This window comes from Myotis myotis, unplaced genomic scaffold (assembly GCF_014108235.1).
Source record: "Myotis myotis isolate mMyoMyo1 unplaced genomic scaffold, mMyoMyo1.p scaffold_m19_p_1, whole genome shotgun sequence".
NCBI lineage: Eukaryota > Metazoa > Chordata > Mammalia > Chiroptera > Vespertilionidae > Myotis > Myotis myotis.
In genome coordinates, this window is record NW_023416313.1 from 31465893 (window position 1) to 31483921 (window position 18029).

The following is an 18029-nucleotide window of genomic DNA, read 5'->3' on the forward strand; positions in this document are numbered from 1 at the left end:
GGTTGTTCCTCATAAACCTTCACAACTCCTCAGATGATAAAGTTTAAAGGCCCCAGGTCTATCAATGAACATCCAGGAAGAGGGCTTCTCTCTATTCCACAACCTTCACCCCAACTTCTGCTGAAGCTAAGTCCAGGGGGACATACAACATACCTAGGCTAGCAATTTATTTGTATTTTCTGGGTTTTGGGGGTAGCAGAAATAGAAAAATATGCAGAAATAACTTCTTTTCAAAGACTTTTCAAAAAATTCATCCTAGGGGTGGAGATGCGAGGAGGCCAATGGAATGATCTTTTCACACGGGTTTCGTTAAGTCCTTACAAAATATTTTTCTATCCTTTCGCTTGGGAAACGAGTAAATAAAACTCAACTTGGAGATGAGCTCTAGAGTGAAAGGCTTAGCTTGCTCAGGAGGTACGATGGCTCACTTTTAAAATGTCTCGTGTTTATTTTCAGTTGTCTCAGCACAGAATGTTCTGTCAGGCAAGGTCAATTAAGACAGACGCTGAAATAAAATTACAGCTGAATTGGAGCAAAGGACTTGGTTAAATATCGAGAAATGGTGGCTTCAACCATCAAATTATTTTGCTTCCAGCCAAGTCAAATCTGTAAGTCTCAGTTTTCTTCTGAAGAAAACTCAAGACTTCACTAAGGAGGTAAGAACAAAATAGAATTTCAACCCACAACATAAGTACTCAACCTCCCCACAAAGGGTTTTCGTGGGGTTCCAAACCACCCTGATATAGCCTGCGCCCTCACACAAACATGGTCCATGTAACTGAGGTGAATATGATACCCAAGGCTGTTAATAAATACTTTACTATGAATCGCCATGTGGGAAATGAGCACAAAGTTAGGAATCCTTGTTATAAAATCTCATGTCATTTCTGATTGTGGCGCCTCATAACCAACATGAAGTTATTTTTCATTTGTTTGTAAATTCCTAATGTGCTTTTTTAAGCACTGTTGAACCATAAGGGAACTATAAAAGGAAACACAGGTTGCTAAACCAATAAAATAGTCACACAGCTTAAAAACTCTCATGCCCTGAATGACTGGTTCTAATTATTTGATAACTAGAGGCCTGGTGCACAAAAATTCAAACACTCCAGGGTGTGTGTGTGTGTGGTGGTGGTGGTGGTGGTGGGGGGGTGGTCCCTCAGCCTGGCCTGTGCCCTCTTGCAGTCCAGGACCCCTTGGGGGATGTCCACCTGCCAGCTTAGACCTGCTCCCTACAGGATCAGGCCTAAGCTGGCAGCCAGACATCCCTCTGGCAGCCTGGGAGCCCTCGGGGGATGTAAGTTCCTGGGGAGAAGGGGTAGTGGGCCTAAGCCGCAGTCGGACATCCTTAGCGCTGCCAAGGCAGCCGGGAGAGGCTTGCTTGCAGCCGTCAGCCCGTCTTGTGGCTGAGCAGAGCTCCCACTGGGGGAGCGCACTGACCACCAGGAGGCAGCGTTGAACGTCTGGCCCCTGGTGGTCAGTACAGGTCATGGCGACCAGTCATTCATTCCCTGGTAGTTCTGCCCTTAGGGTCAATGTGCATATCACCCTTTTATTATATAGGATAATGTAAAGGAAGTGTTTAGATATTTGATTCATAAAATCCAGTGTTAAGACTTTCAACACGCCGGCTCTTTTAACGTGAGAGTTAAGAGGCAATATGCCCAAGTCCTTGATGCAATGTAATGGATTTATGTTTCTGAAACACTGTGTGCTCTCTAGAAGGAGCTGACAAGCAAGCTCAGACAACACTGAAAGCAGGCAGGGAGAAGCCAGATGCTGATGGGATCCCAGAGCTGCAGCCACTTCCTTTTGGGGAATAAATCTTTTATTTTGCAACTAGTAGATTTCATACGCAAAGTCCCTAGCTAAGCAATTCTTGGTGATGCCTAATTACCAGTCCTTAATTCTTTTTTTTTCTTCTCCCACCGATATGCTCAATTTGCTATTCCCCGGATACAGATTTCAGGGGATTAATTCTGTTGGCCTCTTCATTCAAAAATAGTAAGTTACCTCCAGAACACTGACTTTATCAGCCTTGACAGTAGCATTGCCTCGATCTATTACAATGACCAGAATGTTTACATCCCCACTACTATGAAATTAAGTCCAGGATAACTACCTAGATATGAGACTTAACAATGACTCACATTTTTATAACATAATGTATATAACATTACCCAGATATAATTCTCTAGGAAGAGAATTCCTATTTTTTTTATTTATTTTCTGCAAACAATTTTAGAGGCAGGGTGTTAAACTGATTGAAATTTCACAAGATTGACATTATTGCTTAAAGTGCTTGAATTGGTTACATTTAAAAAAATTAAGGTACAGATTATTTTAAGTGAAAACTATTTGTTTTTTGTTTTTTGTTTTTTAGCAACAAAGTCATATGAATGCCACACACACAGAGTAACTATTTTGGTTACACAGTAATGGAAGCCAAAAATAAATTAATGTAATACTGGAAAACAGAAACTTACTTAGGCAGGAAAGTAGGAAACCCTTTCCCTGACCCATGCCATCTACAGAGTGAATCACAACAGTGTTGACAAATGCCTTGGCCACAGGAGAGCAAAACAGGGCAAAACATTTAGTGCACAATATTTTAATACACGGGACTATACAAAGTTGATCAAAATGCAATGTTTAAAGATAAAGTCCATCTGTAATAAAGCTACACTCCAGTATAGAAAATAAGCCCTAAGCTCCAGTTAGAGCATAGTTCATTTTCACGCATGCCCATGAAGTTAGGGGTACCCAGGAAAATAAACGCCTGGGGGCCATTTCTGCCATTTCTTTCCCCACTTCATCTGACATCCAAAACATACCAGCTACACAACCAGCCGGCTTCCGATTCCGACCAGCACCCTCTGTGTTGCTCCTTGGCTGCCTCAGACCAGGCCACTTGGTGCAGCCTCAGAATGGAAAACGCATCGACATCCAGGACTAAGGTCAGCATTTACCAGACTTCACCTTTCGGCATACTGCACCGTAATCTAGATGCTAAGCTAGTAAGTAGCCAATAAAGCAAGTATTTCTTCTCGTGTCAAATGTAAAACATGGTAACTCATTTTAAAACCCAGCAGTTGAAAAAAAATACAGCAGGCCTTCCTCCCGAAAATGACACGTAAACGCCCTGGCCACACAGGGGCCCTGCTGAGCCTTGTGCTATCCTTGGCCTCCGAATGGCCGGCGTTTCCCACACAATCTCTGCTCTGGGGGATGAGTGAGGGATGAAAAATGAAAGTGTGTGCATGCTGCTGTCTTTACAGAACGTGAAATGACCCGGGGGAAGTAGCTGCCTCGCGTCTGTTTCATTAATTGAAGAGAAGGGAGAAATTACCCGATAGCTCTAAAGTTTAAAAACCCGATGGAGTGCTGGAGGATAAGTGCATTTTCCCAATCTTTTCCTGCATCACACGACCATTTCCATGTCTTTGCATCATCCCCCACTCTTGTGTTTTTTATTCCAAAAATCTATCCATGAAAACTGAATTTTAACTGACACTTTCTATTAAAAGGAATTACTTCAGTTAAGTCACTGGGGGAAAAAACTCTTTATAAGAAAAAAAAGGCATCCTGAATCTATGATTTTGCATTTAGATATTACTTACACAGGCTTCCAAATGAAACATTTTTTTTCTAATAAATTAGCTTCAAGAGTCATTTCAAAGATAATTTTAATAGTTTTTCTTATGAATCAGTTCCAAATATATTAGATATCAACCATCATTTTCTTAAACTTTGCAACCTGCAGTCAAATATATGGGTTATATATAGTACAAACAGTTCCCTACAGCAATCACCTTCAATTGGAAAGTATCTCTCCTTAATAACAGAATAAAAACTCACCTTCCCGGTAAGTGATCACTGCATACGTTTCATGGAGGAAAAAACAGACAAAATATTTATAAATATGAATTTGCCTTTAAACAAGGCGATGTATACTTTTGTCACTCGTATAAAACAATAACGTGAAGATCACCCTGTTTTGTCTTCTCCAGTGAAAAGTAAAACATTTCACTTCAAGCATGAACAAATGAAGTGTCAGCATGCTTATTTAAGTTCTGAGCAATAAACAGTTCACGATATTTCAAAGATAAGAAATCCAGTTTTCATCTAGATAAAGTGCTATGCTCTCACTTGTTGCAAAATGGCCACTAACATTTTCCATTTCAATTTTAGTTCACATTATGCCAAACACCTGTATGTTCGTTCGCTGATTTATTAGATAACAAGATCATGTGTTCACAGTATATTATAGTGTATGGAGGTCAACCGACTTCCCGAAGGAAGGTCTATGACTCATAGCATTTGTAGGAAACCAAAAACCAGCTCCACGGCAAAACACCACATCAACCCTTTTAATAAAAGGTACCAACACTCAAATGATCTAATAAATACATATATAACAAAAGTGAAAAAAATAACTAGGGTGAGATGAGGTTCATCCAAAAAACTCCGTCTTGTCAAGCATCCTAGGAGCCTGAGTCAAAGAAACGCTGCCATTTGGCTCCCTCCTCCACCCACCCCGACACTTCCCTCGACCCACCTTCACGCCAGTTAACTCCGGTCTTCCCTCCAGGGAAGGTGCCACCTTGGCCTGGGCTGCCACCGCCTCAGCGAGCAGGCTGAGCTGTCTCAAAGTGAACAGCGGCCCAGCGCGCAGCTGGTCCGAACGGGGCAGTGCCCTCGTTCTCCCGGGCACAGAATGATGTTGGTCTGACTGCTCAGGAGAGCTGCGCTGGAGGCAGCCACCGGGGTCCCAGCCCTGCGACCACGGACTGCGAAAGGCCAACACCAGGCCTGGGAAGGTGCCCTGGATGCTTAGCAGTGCCAGACAGAGGAGGGAGACGACGCACGGACCTTGCGGAAGAAAGTGGCACTAAGAACACACAGCAGAGAGTTATTTTCCTGAACGTGGTTTTGGTAGAAAGATAAGTAACTTTTCTCTCCCCATGAAAGCTTCCTCCTCCGGGCTTTGCCTGCTCTGAGCTCCCCACCCTCTTTGCCCCAGGGAATTCTAGCTCGAGGTGAGCACAGCCTGGACACACACTGGCACCTTGAACAGCTCTTCACCCTGTCCCACCTGGAGGATGGTTTTAGTATCTGAGGTTACTCACTTTTAAACAATTTCACCTGCACACACTTAAAGCTATAGTTGCAGCCCTAAAGGTGAACATCTACCCAATTCTGTCCTTCGAGGCAAAGAAGCTAAACATGGGTAGCAACGTTTCCAGGGACCCGGTAAAGGAATGCATTGAAAGGAGACCCTGGAAACCACTTAGGAAGCTCAGCAAAGACTCCACACGGACTGCAGACATTCTAGGACATGTCATTCTAATCCAGCCAGAGACAGCCAGTGGCATAATGTTTACCCGACCCTAAAATTAGCAACTGTTATTCATATAAATCTTACTACAATCTGATTGCAGTTAACTTCTACCTCAGACTAAAATAAGACCACGAATAGTGCTGCATGTAGAAAAAAAACAGAGAGAGAGAGAGAGAGAGAGAGAGAGAGAGAGAGAGAGAGAGAGAGAGAGAGAGACTAACACAGCCAGATCATGAGACTCGCAGTAATACATTGGTGGTCCGCGGGGAGAAGCAAGTCCGCAGAGAACCCAGTAACAGTGCTTGAACACTCCCCCTCTTGAGTTAGTCCCACGGTCCTTTAAGTTATTCTCGTGACTGATAGAATAAAATATATCCAGATTCTGAATTTTTTGATATATCTGACGTCAGGCCATAGAATTCTTCAATAGCTTGGGCATCAATTTTCTGCAACAAAAGAGAAATAAAACAATATACTTGTGTAACGTGACGACTGGGAGGAGGACAGGAGAACTAATGGAATGCACGAGTCAGTGTCAGGAACACTGTTGGCTATACAATCACAACTGGGAACTTCCGATGGCAGCCGGCAATTCCACAGACTTGGCAGAGGACACGACTGCATGAACTGCACATCTCTGGGGAGAAAGCCACCCTCAAATTTAGCAGCAGCCACATGTGGGCATGCTGGAGGAGCCAGGACTTCTGTCTTTCTAATGGCAAACTGGGGCCTGGGGAGTCACCATGATTCTTTCCCTTTCTTTTTATCCCATGGGCTAAACTAGACCATGTCTTTGAGCGTGAATCCTCTCCAGCTACTATGCCTCTACAACAAAATCAACATTTGGAATACTTGGGTATAATATAAAGATTTTCCAGGTCCAACAGACTTGAAAAATAAAGTTTTTAATAACCAATACAAGAAAAATTTGGTATAATGAGAAAATTTTAACAGAATTTCGAAGTGCATTATTTGGTCTTTACCAGAGAGGACTATAGTGCGTGAGGCAGCAGAACTCATTATAAATATGACTGATGGTGGCATAAAGCTCCCAGGTCCACGGCTGATGAGTTGACCAGAACACAGTGTGAAGGAGGCCATGGTCACCCCTTCTCCCTCCACAGAGAAAGGGAAGCAGCAGGATTTCGTTCTGAGAGAAATGTACGGCGTTCTAAGGTCAGACGGTAGGAAAACAGGCCTCTTCTAGAAAACATCCACACCCACACATTCCCCAAAATGCGATCCCCACCCCACCCCTGCCGCAGAGCACTCTGCACACCCACCTCTACGATGTCGTCATCAAACAAAAGCCAGAAGCCGTGACTTTTCACAATAGTGATATAATGCCCACGATTAGGACCACTGGAAAAGACAGAAAAAGACAGTAGCCCATTAGCATTTACTTCTTTATAAGCAGCGACTCACTAGAGAAAGCTATCATCAGGGCAGAACTTGGCCTGGCCAGCTCACAGAGGAGCAACAGGTGCTGGCGCTATGCTGGGCAGATGGAGTGCAGAGATGAGTGGACATCTGGCGTCTAAGGACTCACAATCCAGGGGAAAACAGACATTCAGATTCGACAAATATAGCAAATAATCACTGTATGCATACCTACTATGTGCCAGATCCTATTCTGGCTGTCAGCAGAAAACACAGTGAACAAAACCAAGTCCCACTTTTGTGGGGGTAGGGGTTGAATAGGGAATAAACAAACTAAAATGTAGATGCATCTGCAGTGGTGGTAAAGGCCATGAAGAATAAAGTCGATGGATGGCATAGTGAGTGGAGAGGGACAGCATTCTCTGATATAAAGGGATGGAAGGGGCCTGATAACATGAGATGTGAGCAGAAGGAAATTTCCCTGAAGGAAAGGACGGTGGGACAAGCCATGGACTATTCCTGATGGAAGCATCAGGAATAAGGAGCAGCAAGTGCAAGGTGTTGGGGGATACAGTTCTTGCTATGTTCACGGAAGAACAAGGCGGCCAGAGCTGAGAGCACCAGGGGCAGCCACAGCCAAAGGGGGTAGGGGCTCTCATGGTTAAGATTTTGGACTTTGCTGTGAGTGAGCCAGGAAGATCCCTGGGAAATTCTGAGGAATTGATTTAAGTTTCAGAAAGATGTTACTAAACCACAATGTATAATACCAAGCATTAAAATAAAAAGGTATATATTACACAACTAGAGGCCCGGTGCACGAAATTTGTGCCGGGGGGGGGGGGGGGGGGGGGGAGTGTCCCTCAGCCTGGCCTGCACCCTCTCCAATCCGGGACCCCTTGGGGGATGTCCGATTGCCAGTTTAGGCCCAATCCCTGTGCTCTCGCAATCCTGGACCATTGGCTCCTAACCACTCACCTGCCTGCCTGCCTGCCTGATCACCCCTAACTGCCCTCCCCTGCCGGCCTGATCACGCCCAACTGCCTCTACCTCGGCCCCTACCACCATGGCTTTGTCTGGATGTCGGGTCTAATTAGCATATTACCCTTTTATTAGTATAGAAGATAAAAATAGTAGAAAGAACAACTAAACAGCTATTACTCTGTAGTTAAGATTTGCACAAATGAGATTTTAATCCTGAATTTAGAGTTTTGTTTTGTGCAATACATCATTAAAGCTAAAAAGCGGTATTTCCCTATGGTTACTTTCTTTAAATACAAGATGACCCACACGAACTGTTCCTGCCTTTCTCCAACCTCACCCAGCCCTCTGTCCCCTCCCTGAGCTCCAGCCCACTGCTCTCCTCGGTTTTCACACACATCACCCTTCACATGTGAGCCTTCCACCCGCTGCAACTGCCTGAAACGATCCTCCCCCAGTGTTTGCACTCTTGGCCCATGTTATCCTGAGGCCTCAGCTAAAAGGTCACCTGGGTAGATATATCTCTGCCAATCACTCCCCTTGCTTCACCACCTGCTTGGTTCATTCCTCACAGTATGAATCAAAATCATAAAGTGTTCTGTACCTTCAGATCCTGCCCGGGGACCCAGGAAACAAGGGTTCAAAAGAGCTTGCAGCAGATATCAGTGAGTGAGGCTGTGCACCCACTGCCACCGTGAGCCAGGAGGCCCTGGCACAGAGAAGGGCTCAGCTCCCTAACCCCAGAGCTTCCCGGTGCCCCCAGCCAGCCCTGCTCTGCGTATCAGAACAATGTGCCTCTGGTGGGAAGAATGTAAAGAATCCCAGTGAGCAGCATGTGTGACTCAGCACCCACTCGCCCTTGCTATCAGGGCTGCTCTGACCTCGTGCACCCATCACAGAGGCTGACTGTCCCGAGCCCGGTCTCCCGCTCGTCCTGTCTCCTCAATGGGTCTCCGCCGTGCCCTCCCCAGTGCTCCCAGGATCACAGTTGGCACTCACAGAGATCCTACTGAAAACCCATGTGTAGCCTACAAATCTGAGCGCTTGTTTCCCCATCACACCTCCCGCCTCAGCACGATGCCCTCCAGGTACCAGGCTCTGCCTCCCCAAAACCTCCTCTTCCTAAGCCCTGCCATGGTCCCACCTAGTGTCCCTGGCCAGCTTCCAGATCACTGGGCCCCTGGGTTCTTCAAAGGGACCTGTCAGAACTATTCCTCAGGGAAAACACAAAGCCGGCTTATCACTGCCCGAGAAATATAACTGAGAACACAAAATATCCAGTGACCTGAAGTTGGTCAATATGTGCAGGACAAAACAGGGGTGCTTCAGATGTGACGTGACAGCTCAGGATACCATCCACCCCAACACAGGATTAAAAGCTCATCCATCCACTCCTCCACGTGGAGCTGTGCACCTCCCGGAAGAGTCCGTGCACCACAGCCCGACCGAGGCAAGATGCAGAGGAAGACACCCGCACTGCAGCTCGTCCCAATCCAGAACCCGCGAGGGCAGGGAGAGCTGTGCCCACCCAGGAAGAGGGCACACACCGACCCCAGCTGAGCAACGGAAAACAAGAGGGCCTCAGCAGCCTTTCCATGCTCAGGCATCTCCAAATTACGGAAAAGATTTAATTATAAAAAAGATTTAATCAAAGGAGTTTCAGCAAAACACTGCTCTTCTCTATGTAGGGGCCTTCTCTCTCTTTCTCTTCTGATTATGTACTTTTTAAAAATAGACTTTGCTGTGGTTGTGTGTTTTTTTTTAAATAATTTATTGATTTTTAGAGAGAGAGGACAGGAGAGGGAGAGAGAGGAAAAGAAATATCGATGTGAAAGTGCAACACTGCTGGGCTGCCTCCTGCACGCCCCTTACCGGGGACTGAGCCGGCAACCTCTTGGTTTACGGGGTGACTCCTAAACCAACTAAGTCACACAGCCAGGGCCTGATTATATACTTCTCATGGAATGTCGGGCAAAGACTGAGAAATACATAAACAATATTTTTTAAGAGTACATTTTCAATCATTCAAAATGCCAGAAAACTGAACTCTGATTTACTGCTTCGTCTTTAGTCATACATCTTAAAATACTTTTGAAATCACATAACCTATAACCTGGCTTTTTAAAAATTAAAATCATAGCATAAGCATTTATGCCTTCAAGTTATTTCAAACTCCTCCCAAGCATCATTTATAACCAAAGATTTATTATTTCCCTTGTGATAAAACATTTAGATTATCTTATCATAATGCAGTTGATTTCACTTTATGTGTGCATGTAGACACATTTATATTTGTTTTAGATGATATATATACAAGAGCTTGGAAGAGATTCCACAAATAGTCCAATTATTACTGGGACTCACAGCCCAGGAAAGGCCCAGCTGGGTCTGCTTCGGCACAGGGATGACCCCCCCCCCCTTCCCGCGTGCACCCCGCTGCCGCTGGTCCGTACCTGCCACAGTGCACCACCACGGCCACCAGGTCATACATGCGGTCCAGGTTCACAGCGTCGCTGGAGGTGTTGAAGAGCCGCAGCTCCAGCGGGAAGACCACGCGGTAGGAGAGCTTGGTATACCTGTGCAGCTGCTCCATGTACTTGAACCGCTTCAGGTGCAGGGCCAAAATCATGGGCAGCTTTTTCACTCTCATCCTACGGAACCGTGAAATAGAAACCCAGTTGTACCCGACCCGTTAGGGAAACAGAATCCACTGTTGCCTGCAGATGGAGAGCAGGAGGGGCCTAACCAACTGCAAATGACCAACCACTCATAAGAGTAAAAGTCTGCTCACTTGTGTAGAGCTGACTTCTCCCACATCCTCGGCTAACTGAGCACAGTCGGCCAGAGAAAAACGCAGCCTGGGGCGCTGTGGAGTGAGAAGAGACATTCCAGAACTTCTGTACCAATAAAATTAGGGAGTGCGATCGCTCTCTGTCACTGCCCAGCCTGCTAGGGAGGAACAGCACCTGGGTACCCCTCCCCAGCCCCTTCCTGAGATCCTGGACAGGAGGGTGGCAGCTCTGGGGAGAGGACACTGGGGCGAGGACAAGCAGAAGGGTGTGGTCTGGACTTCCAGGTCCCAAGGACCAGAGGGATGAACAGCCACTGCCAGCCACTGGCATCAGGAAACCAAATGTGCCAGGCTCACTCCCACTCCCTCTGTGCTCTTGGGCCCGTCATTTCCCTTCTCTGGCTCAGTGTCCTGTTCAGGGGTTGGCTCAGCGCTCCATTTCCCAAACTGGGCTCCTCAGCGCCCTGGAGACGCTAACAGGGTGGGGTTTCTGCGACCCAGTTTGGACAATGCCACTGTTTTTGAAGCTCCTCCCTGCACCTTAGCACAGTGGTTTTGAGAAATCCACACTCAAGGAACGGTTTTCTGTTGTTTGATGCAGCATTTCCCAAACTTATATAAACACAGAAAGCTTTTCTCACCCGAGGGCCGTTAATATTCCTTGGTAGAAAGTCACAAAGACCACAGTCTCTGTAGTGAGCACTGGTAGGACAGAGTGTCCTCCGGGCACCTTCCAGGGCCCTGTCTATGAATGTCCTGAATTTGGGTACATCCTGCTCAGCTTGTGTACACATCTGATGCATATTATTTGAAAGGGACAAATTTTAAGAGAATACTATTCAGGAATCTTTTAAGGTAAAACCCTGTTCATAAAAATGTAAGCAAAATAACATCAGCAGAAACATATGAATTATGGGGAACCTCCTATTTTATAGAAGTACATGACATTTTAATGTGCGAGACCTCCAGGGCTGCACAGAAATCACCTTCCTGCCACATCGGAAGACCTGGGCTGGCCTAGGTATACGGATGGGAGCAGAGGTGAGCTTCCCTGACCACTAGGGAGAGAGAAGTGCCTACCACCCACGCTCCACCTGCCACAGTGACTAACCTTCTGTACGTTTAGATGCAGCAAGGAAAGATGAGAAGGGCTGGGAGGCTGGGCAGAGGAATTATTTCATCCTCAGCCTCGGGCCTCTGAGGGTTTAGATGGCAGTAATGAGCATCTATGAGTTACTGAGAGCATTCCACAACCAGGGGCCGGGTAAATTTAACTCACAGGGAGACTTCACAGGATAATTAAAATGTCAAGTTTCTTGGCTTCTGGGGGAAAATAACAGGGAAGCACTGGTTATCTCAGATTGTCCAAGAGCTGTAACTGGTGGTGGGAAAAGGATGGGCAACCTTGGGTCCTACATCAATTCAGAATGTGATAACTTTCCTATCAGCTATCCATATAATTGATGTGTTACTGATTTCCTCATGACTCCTTATCAAATAATTAATTTTTTAACCTCATATCTTCTAAGAAGCTCTGCCCTCGCTGGGTGGCTCAGTTGATTGGAGCGTCATCTGTCCACCAAAAGGTTGCAGTTTCAATTCCCAGTCAACGCACGTACTTCGGTTGCAGGTTCGATCCCCAGTCAAGGTGTGTACAGGAGGCAGCAGATGGATGATTCTCTCTCACACAGATATCTCTCTCCCTCTCTCTCCCCCCACCCTCCCTTCCACTCTCTCTGAAATCAATAAACATATCCTCGGGTGAGGATTAAAACAAAAAGAAGTTCCAATGTTTGGGCAATACTAACAACATTACTGAGTGACAACTATATGTCATGTACTCTACTAGGTCCTTTTAATAGTGCGCCTTTAACCCCAAGACGACAGTGACTGTATCTGATGACTACTTGTTTACCCAGGGCACATAGGAGCACTCAATCAATATTTGTGGAAGGAATGCATGAGTGACCAAATGAGCAAATAATCATACGAATGGACAGCTCTTCAAGGTGGGCATTCTTATACTACTTTTACCCATGACAAAGGCAAATGATTTCCCCAAAGCTCCTTGGCTATGAGCCTACGGAACTGGGATTCAAAATCAGATCTGGCAGGCTTCCCAAGCTGGCTCCCCCTCCATACACAAAGCCAGCCTCTTGAGCTAAGTCCTTTACGCACCTTTTCTGGGCCTCCTGTTTGCTGCAGCACGTTTCACAATAATATTTCTGTTCACTACACAGTGTTTCTGTGTTGCTGAAGTCTCTGCAGAGAAAAATATTTACAGCTTAAAAAGAAGTCCAAACTGCGCTTGGTGTACTGAGTCTTAAACGCTCTATCGCCTGTAGGGTAATCTTTAATTGAGCGTAGGTAGAGGAGTGGTGAGGAAAGATCCTTCTTACAAGTATGACGCCATCAGAGCGAGTCTACTGGGTTGGACTATGATTCCACCAGGAGAGATGTTCAACTATAGCTTTATTTAATGGGACACAGACATTTCCAACTGATTCAGAAAAAACTCAGTGTTTAACAAAGAACACCTGTAAATTGGAGATACAAATTATAATAGAAAAATACTAACTATATTAAATGCCCACCGCAAAGTTGAATCCAAAAACGTCAATCCCATAAAATTACTGGGACTATTGTACAGGAATGATAAATGGCACATCTCAGGTCTGTATTTCCTAAGAGCTTAAAAGTGAAGATAAGGGCATAGAAACCATATACAACTGTCCTTATATGGAATCAAGAAAGTCCCAATGATCAGCATGTGACGGCTTCCTCCCAGCTCTGCTCCCCGTTGCCCCACACCCTGGATGACATGAACGTTGGCCTCCCTCCTTTTGAGAACAAATGCCATTGTGATGTTATGTCTGCATCTGACTTATAGCCTACTGATAGATTCATTTTTTAAATGTCATGGCTTTTCATTCTTTCTGGTCCCTGAGATTCTATTTAACATTCCTGTGGTACTACTTCAAAGGCAGAAAGAACATCCAGAATATAATAATACCCCAGAGTCTTGAAAAGGTCTGTGACATTTCCTTATGCAAGGGGAGTGTCCCAGAACCAGAACGGTCACATTTGACTAAACTGAAAATGTTAGCCAAGCCAGTGTGGCTCAATGGTTGAGTGTCGACCTATGAACCAGGAGGTCACAGTTCCATTTCCAGTCAGGGCACATGCCTGGATTGCGGGCTTGATCCCCAGTAGGGGGTGTGCAGGAGGCAGCAGACTGATGATTCTCTCTCATCATTAATGATTCTCTCTCTCACTCCCTCTCCCATCCTGTCTGAAATCAGTTAAAATATATATTTTTTAAATCGAAAATGCTATTATTCACAAGTGAAAGACTCAACCACTTAAACAGAACTTATCAAAAGAAAACATGGATTGTTTGTTCATTAAATTCCCAAATATTTACCAACAGTGCTTGGGACTAGGTGCCAGAGATTCGCAGAGTCCCTGCCCTCACACAGCTCAGCCTACAGAAACGTGCACAGGTGAGTCGCAGACATTTGGTGCTCAGTGCAGGTCCAACATAAATCACTTCACACCGCTGATTCCCCTAAACCCTCCAACAGCTCCTCAGTGCACTTGTGAATAAGATCCAAACTCCTTGCCATGGGACAGGCCAGCCGTCTTCAGATCTGACAGCTCTTCTGACCTCATCTCCGGCCTTGCCCACGCCCTTCACTCTGCTCCAGCCACGCGGGCCAGCCTTCTCCTGTAGCTCACGTTCCACGCTCTCCCTGCCTCTTGGCACCTGCAGGTACTCCTTCCCAGATGCTTCCATGCTACTTCGCTCATTCGGAGCTCGGTGTAAATGACACCTCTTGCCAGAAGACTTCCCTCTCCACTTGCTCCAGACCCACCCAGCCCAGCCCTAGCCCGCTGCTGTCTGGTTTTCTTCGGAGCACTCACTGCTCTCTGAAACCATCCTCTCATTCACTTAGTACGTGTCTCTTCTCTTTGTGGGCACTGACCCCGTCTGCCTCACGGCTGTAGCCAAGCACGGAGAACAATGCTCACGGCCCTCAATAATGCAGCCGGCTGAACAAAAGCAGAGGAGTATGCACCGAGTCCAGGGAAAGCACGGGAGGAGACATGACCTTGAACTGGGGTAATGCAGGACATTTCCCCGGGGGCGATGCCCGAGTCAGGCTGTCAGAGGGAAAAAGTGCTGGGGGGATAGGAGTCAAGCATTGCAGATGGAGGGAATGCTGACAGAGGCATGGAGGTACGGCGAGTACGCTGCTTAGAAGCTGGCGTGGACCCTGCGGCTCTGGAGCCCCACTAACCAGTCTCAGCAAAGAGAAGACATAATCAGACGGTGCTTTCTACAAATACCACTTCTGGCAGCACGAGGAGGAAGAACCGGAGGGGGTCGAAGGCCAGGAAACAATTTAGAAGGCAATTACACTCCATCCCGATTTCAAGTGCTTGGTGCATAATACAGTCTCACATTCAGCTGAATGAATACAGGCAACTCTTCAGAGAAGGAGCGGATGTGAAAGCAGTGCTTGGCCTGCACAGGCTTACGGGGTGGACGAGGTGGGGGCTGGGAGAGGGAGAGGTGCGAATGGGTGGCAGTGGAGATGCACACCCTGGGTACATCCACCACAGACAAACCTCTGTATCCAGCTAGAGAACAGAAAACTAAGGCAGGCAGAGCAATGGACAGGGGTTTCTGCTTACTGTATTTCTCGAAGGCAGTTTCCTGAAATATGTGTAGGCCCAGATAGCAGAAATACAGAAGTTAGTACCTAATTGAAGGGCCCACTTTACAAATGACCACCAGCTGGCTGGGAGCTTGCTGCCATGAGGACAGGGTCATGCTTTTAGGGGGTCTGTGAGTTGAGAAGTGAGAAGTGAGGCTAGGCGAGGAAAGGGGGTGACCAGCAGGAAACCCTGAGGCAGACCAGGCCTGTCAGTTGCTATTGTATAACTGCTGGAACAAAAGCAGGCAACAAAGGTGAGGAAACTGTGCAATAACAAAGTCAGAGGGGAAGGAAAGAGCAGAGACCTTTTTCCAAGAGCAGATCAATTACTAAAGCAGAGACGAGGTTAGAGAAAAAACACAAAACTCCTTGTATTTCTTTCAAAAGAGTCATAGTGGCAGTAAAACACTATTTAAAAATATACTTTGGGGACCCGCCAGTGTGTCTCAGTGATTGAGCATTGACCTACAAACCAGGAGGTCACCGTTTGATTCCTGGTCAGGGCACATGCCCGGGTTGCAAGCTCGATTCCCAGCAGAGGGCCTGCAGGAGGCAGCCAATCAATGATTCTCTCTCATCATTGATGTCTCTCTCCCTCTCTCTCTGAAATCAATAAAAATATATTTAAATATATATACACACACACACAATTGGGGAACAAATCTAATATAAAATGCACACCTTTATAAATAAAAAAACTATACAATCTTATGGAAATGTATACCAAAAAAACTTGAAAAAAAATGGAGAAAGACTATGTTCATGGATGGGAATGTTATATACTTGTAAAGATGGCTATCATGTCCAAGGCAATGTCTATATTTGATACATTTTTTTCATTAAAATCTTAACTACTTTCCCACTCAACACAATAGCTCAAAAATTGGTTTTTAAAAAATTCTCAAGCAATGCTTCTGGATAGTGCTCATGCGTGGCGCACAGAGAAAATGGTACTACGCAGCAAGGAGCTGCGGGAGCCTGATGCGCTGCTCCTGTGGCTCTGCTCGGCCGCTAGGAGCGGAGGCATGACACACACCTGCGGCCCAGTTACCATGCACACCAACTGGGAAGCTTTGTTCTGGAACCGAGAGCAGTGGTTCTCCTGGCTGTTCCTTAGAATCACCTGGGGAACTTTAAAAACAATCTCAATCTCCGTATCAGCCCCCTCACTTGCCCCCCCATCAATTACGTCAGAATCTCTCCAGGGAGAACCCAGGCATTGTTCTTAAAGCGACCCAGGTGGCTCCAAAGTACTGCTCTGCAAACATTCACATGCATTTGAATCTCTTGGTGATCTTGTCCAAATGCAGATTCTGATTCATTCATTCATTCTTGGGGGAGACCTGAGATGCTGTGGTTCTAATGAGATGCCAGGTAACAACAGTGGTGCAAGCCCACGAACCCCTGTTTGAGGGGCAAAGATCTAGAGCAGTGGTTCTTAAACTTTGGTGGTATCAGAATCACCAGGAAATTAATTAAAAACAGGGGCCCAGGCTCGCCGAAGTTGAATATGGCCTGGGCCTTGATTTGTACCAACCTAACCACTGACTAGAATATAAAGAAAGATTAAAAATAGAAATCCATGAGAAAAAGTTATATGTCAGATATTAGAAAACACCATATAACAACAACCAAAACTGAAACTCAGGACCGTAAAACTGAGAGATAAGAGTGTGCCAAAGGAAGTGAGGTGAGACTTCTATGAACTTAGTACATGAAAGAAATTTCTCAAAATAAGTAGAAAAGGAATTTTAAAAACTAAGATTAATTTTTAAAATAGAGTTTTAGGAGTATTAAAAGGCTCCTTTCCTCCTGGCTGGCCTCCCTGGGAGAGGGGGAATTTAAATGAGAGGAAGACAGAGGAGGAGGAAGGTGGCCTCAGAACGGGGAGCACTCTGAGGACAATGGTAAGTTTCTGTGAAGGAGCCACAGGAGGGGCTAAGGCACAAAAGTAGAAAGGGCCGCGTGAGGTTAACTGAGATGAACTTCACGTATTTTAAGTTTTTGCCTGAGGCCATCCCTTAACTTTTCAAAAGGGAAAAAAAAAAACTTACTTGGTATCCTCCTAGGGTAAAGAGGGCTCACCTTGCCTAAGACACAGTACTGAGATTTGAAGTATCAGAATTATAGCTCAGCGACAATATGGATCCTGTATCCTGAACTTAACTCCATTTTATACCATCATTTCTCTGGGACAAAAGTTCACTGAACACACATTGTAACTGATCACCAAAAACCATTCTGGAAGGAAGTGGCAAAAATATGACATTTAAATACCACAATTTTAGCTTGAATTTTTTTTTCTTTTTTACTTTTTCATCATCAAATGAAAGATAAAAATATCACATCAGAAGAGAAATGGAGTCATGATGTTAAAAAAAACAAAAAACTTCAGAATTCTAATTTTAAAAACAAGCCTTCAAGAATGCAAACCAAATTAAACCATGAAAAGGGCCAAAAATAGATCAGAATCACTCCTCATCTTTTGTCTCAGATGGAAAAAGCTGGCCTTCCTCCTGCAGGTCCCTCTCGCGGAGGTTGGGAATCTGCTGCCCATCGCAGAGCTCAGCGATGACAACACCTGGCAGGTGTTGGGAGGTGAGGTCTTAGGCGTATGTGAGGGCAGGTGCAGCTATGTCAGTCAAGGTCTAGTTTAAGGATATAAAATGAGGATGGGCAGGCATTTCAGGAATATCAGCCTGCACAGTCCCATCAAATGAGAATCTCATGTTGGATGAAAGGTTTTCCCAGGCTATTTCGTACTCACCCTTCCCAGCTTTAACATTTCCGAATGCCTCTAGCCTGCTCTCCTCGGGTA

General features: G+C 45.6%; 1 protein-coding gene across 7 annotated transcripts in view; it reads right to left on the minus strand.

Annotated features, from left to right (window-relative positions):
- The window catches only part of USP46 (ubiquitin specific peptidase 46), a 100864-nt gene that overhangs the window by 39799 nt on the left and 43036 nt on the right, over positions 1-18029 (minus strand). For 6 of the 7 annotated variants that reach the window (XM_036333800.1, XM_036333789.1, XM_036333788.1 and 3 more), the window contains 4 exons: positions 12669-12752; positions 10153-10350; positions 6625-6703; positions 3669-5787 (listed from right to left, as the gene is read on the minus strand). In XM_036333800.1, coding sequence (XP_036189693.1) covers positions 5686-5787; positions 6625-6703; positions 10153-10350; positions 12669-12752 — 463 coding nt within the window. In that variant the 3' untranslated portion in view covers positions 3669-5685. Of the gene's footprint in view, positions 1-3668; positions 5788-6624; positions 6704-10152; positions 10351-12668; positions 12753-18029 lie in introns of those variants that run through there. The other variant, XM_036333802.1, reaches the window with a different exon arrangement.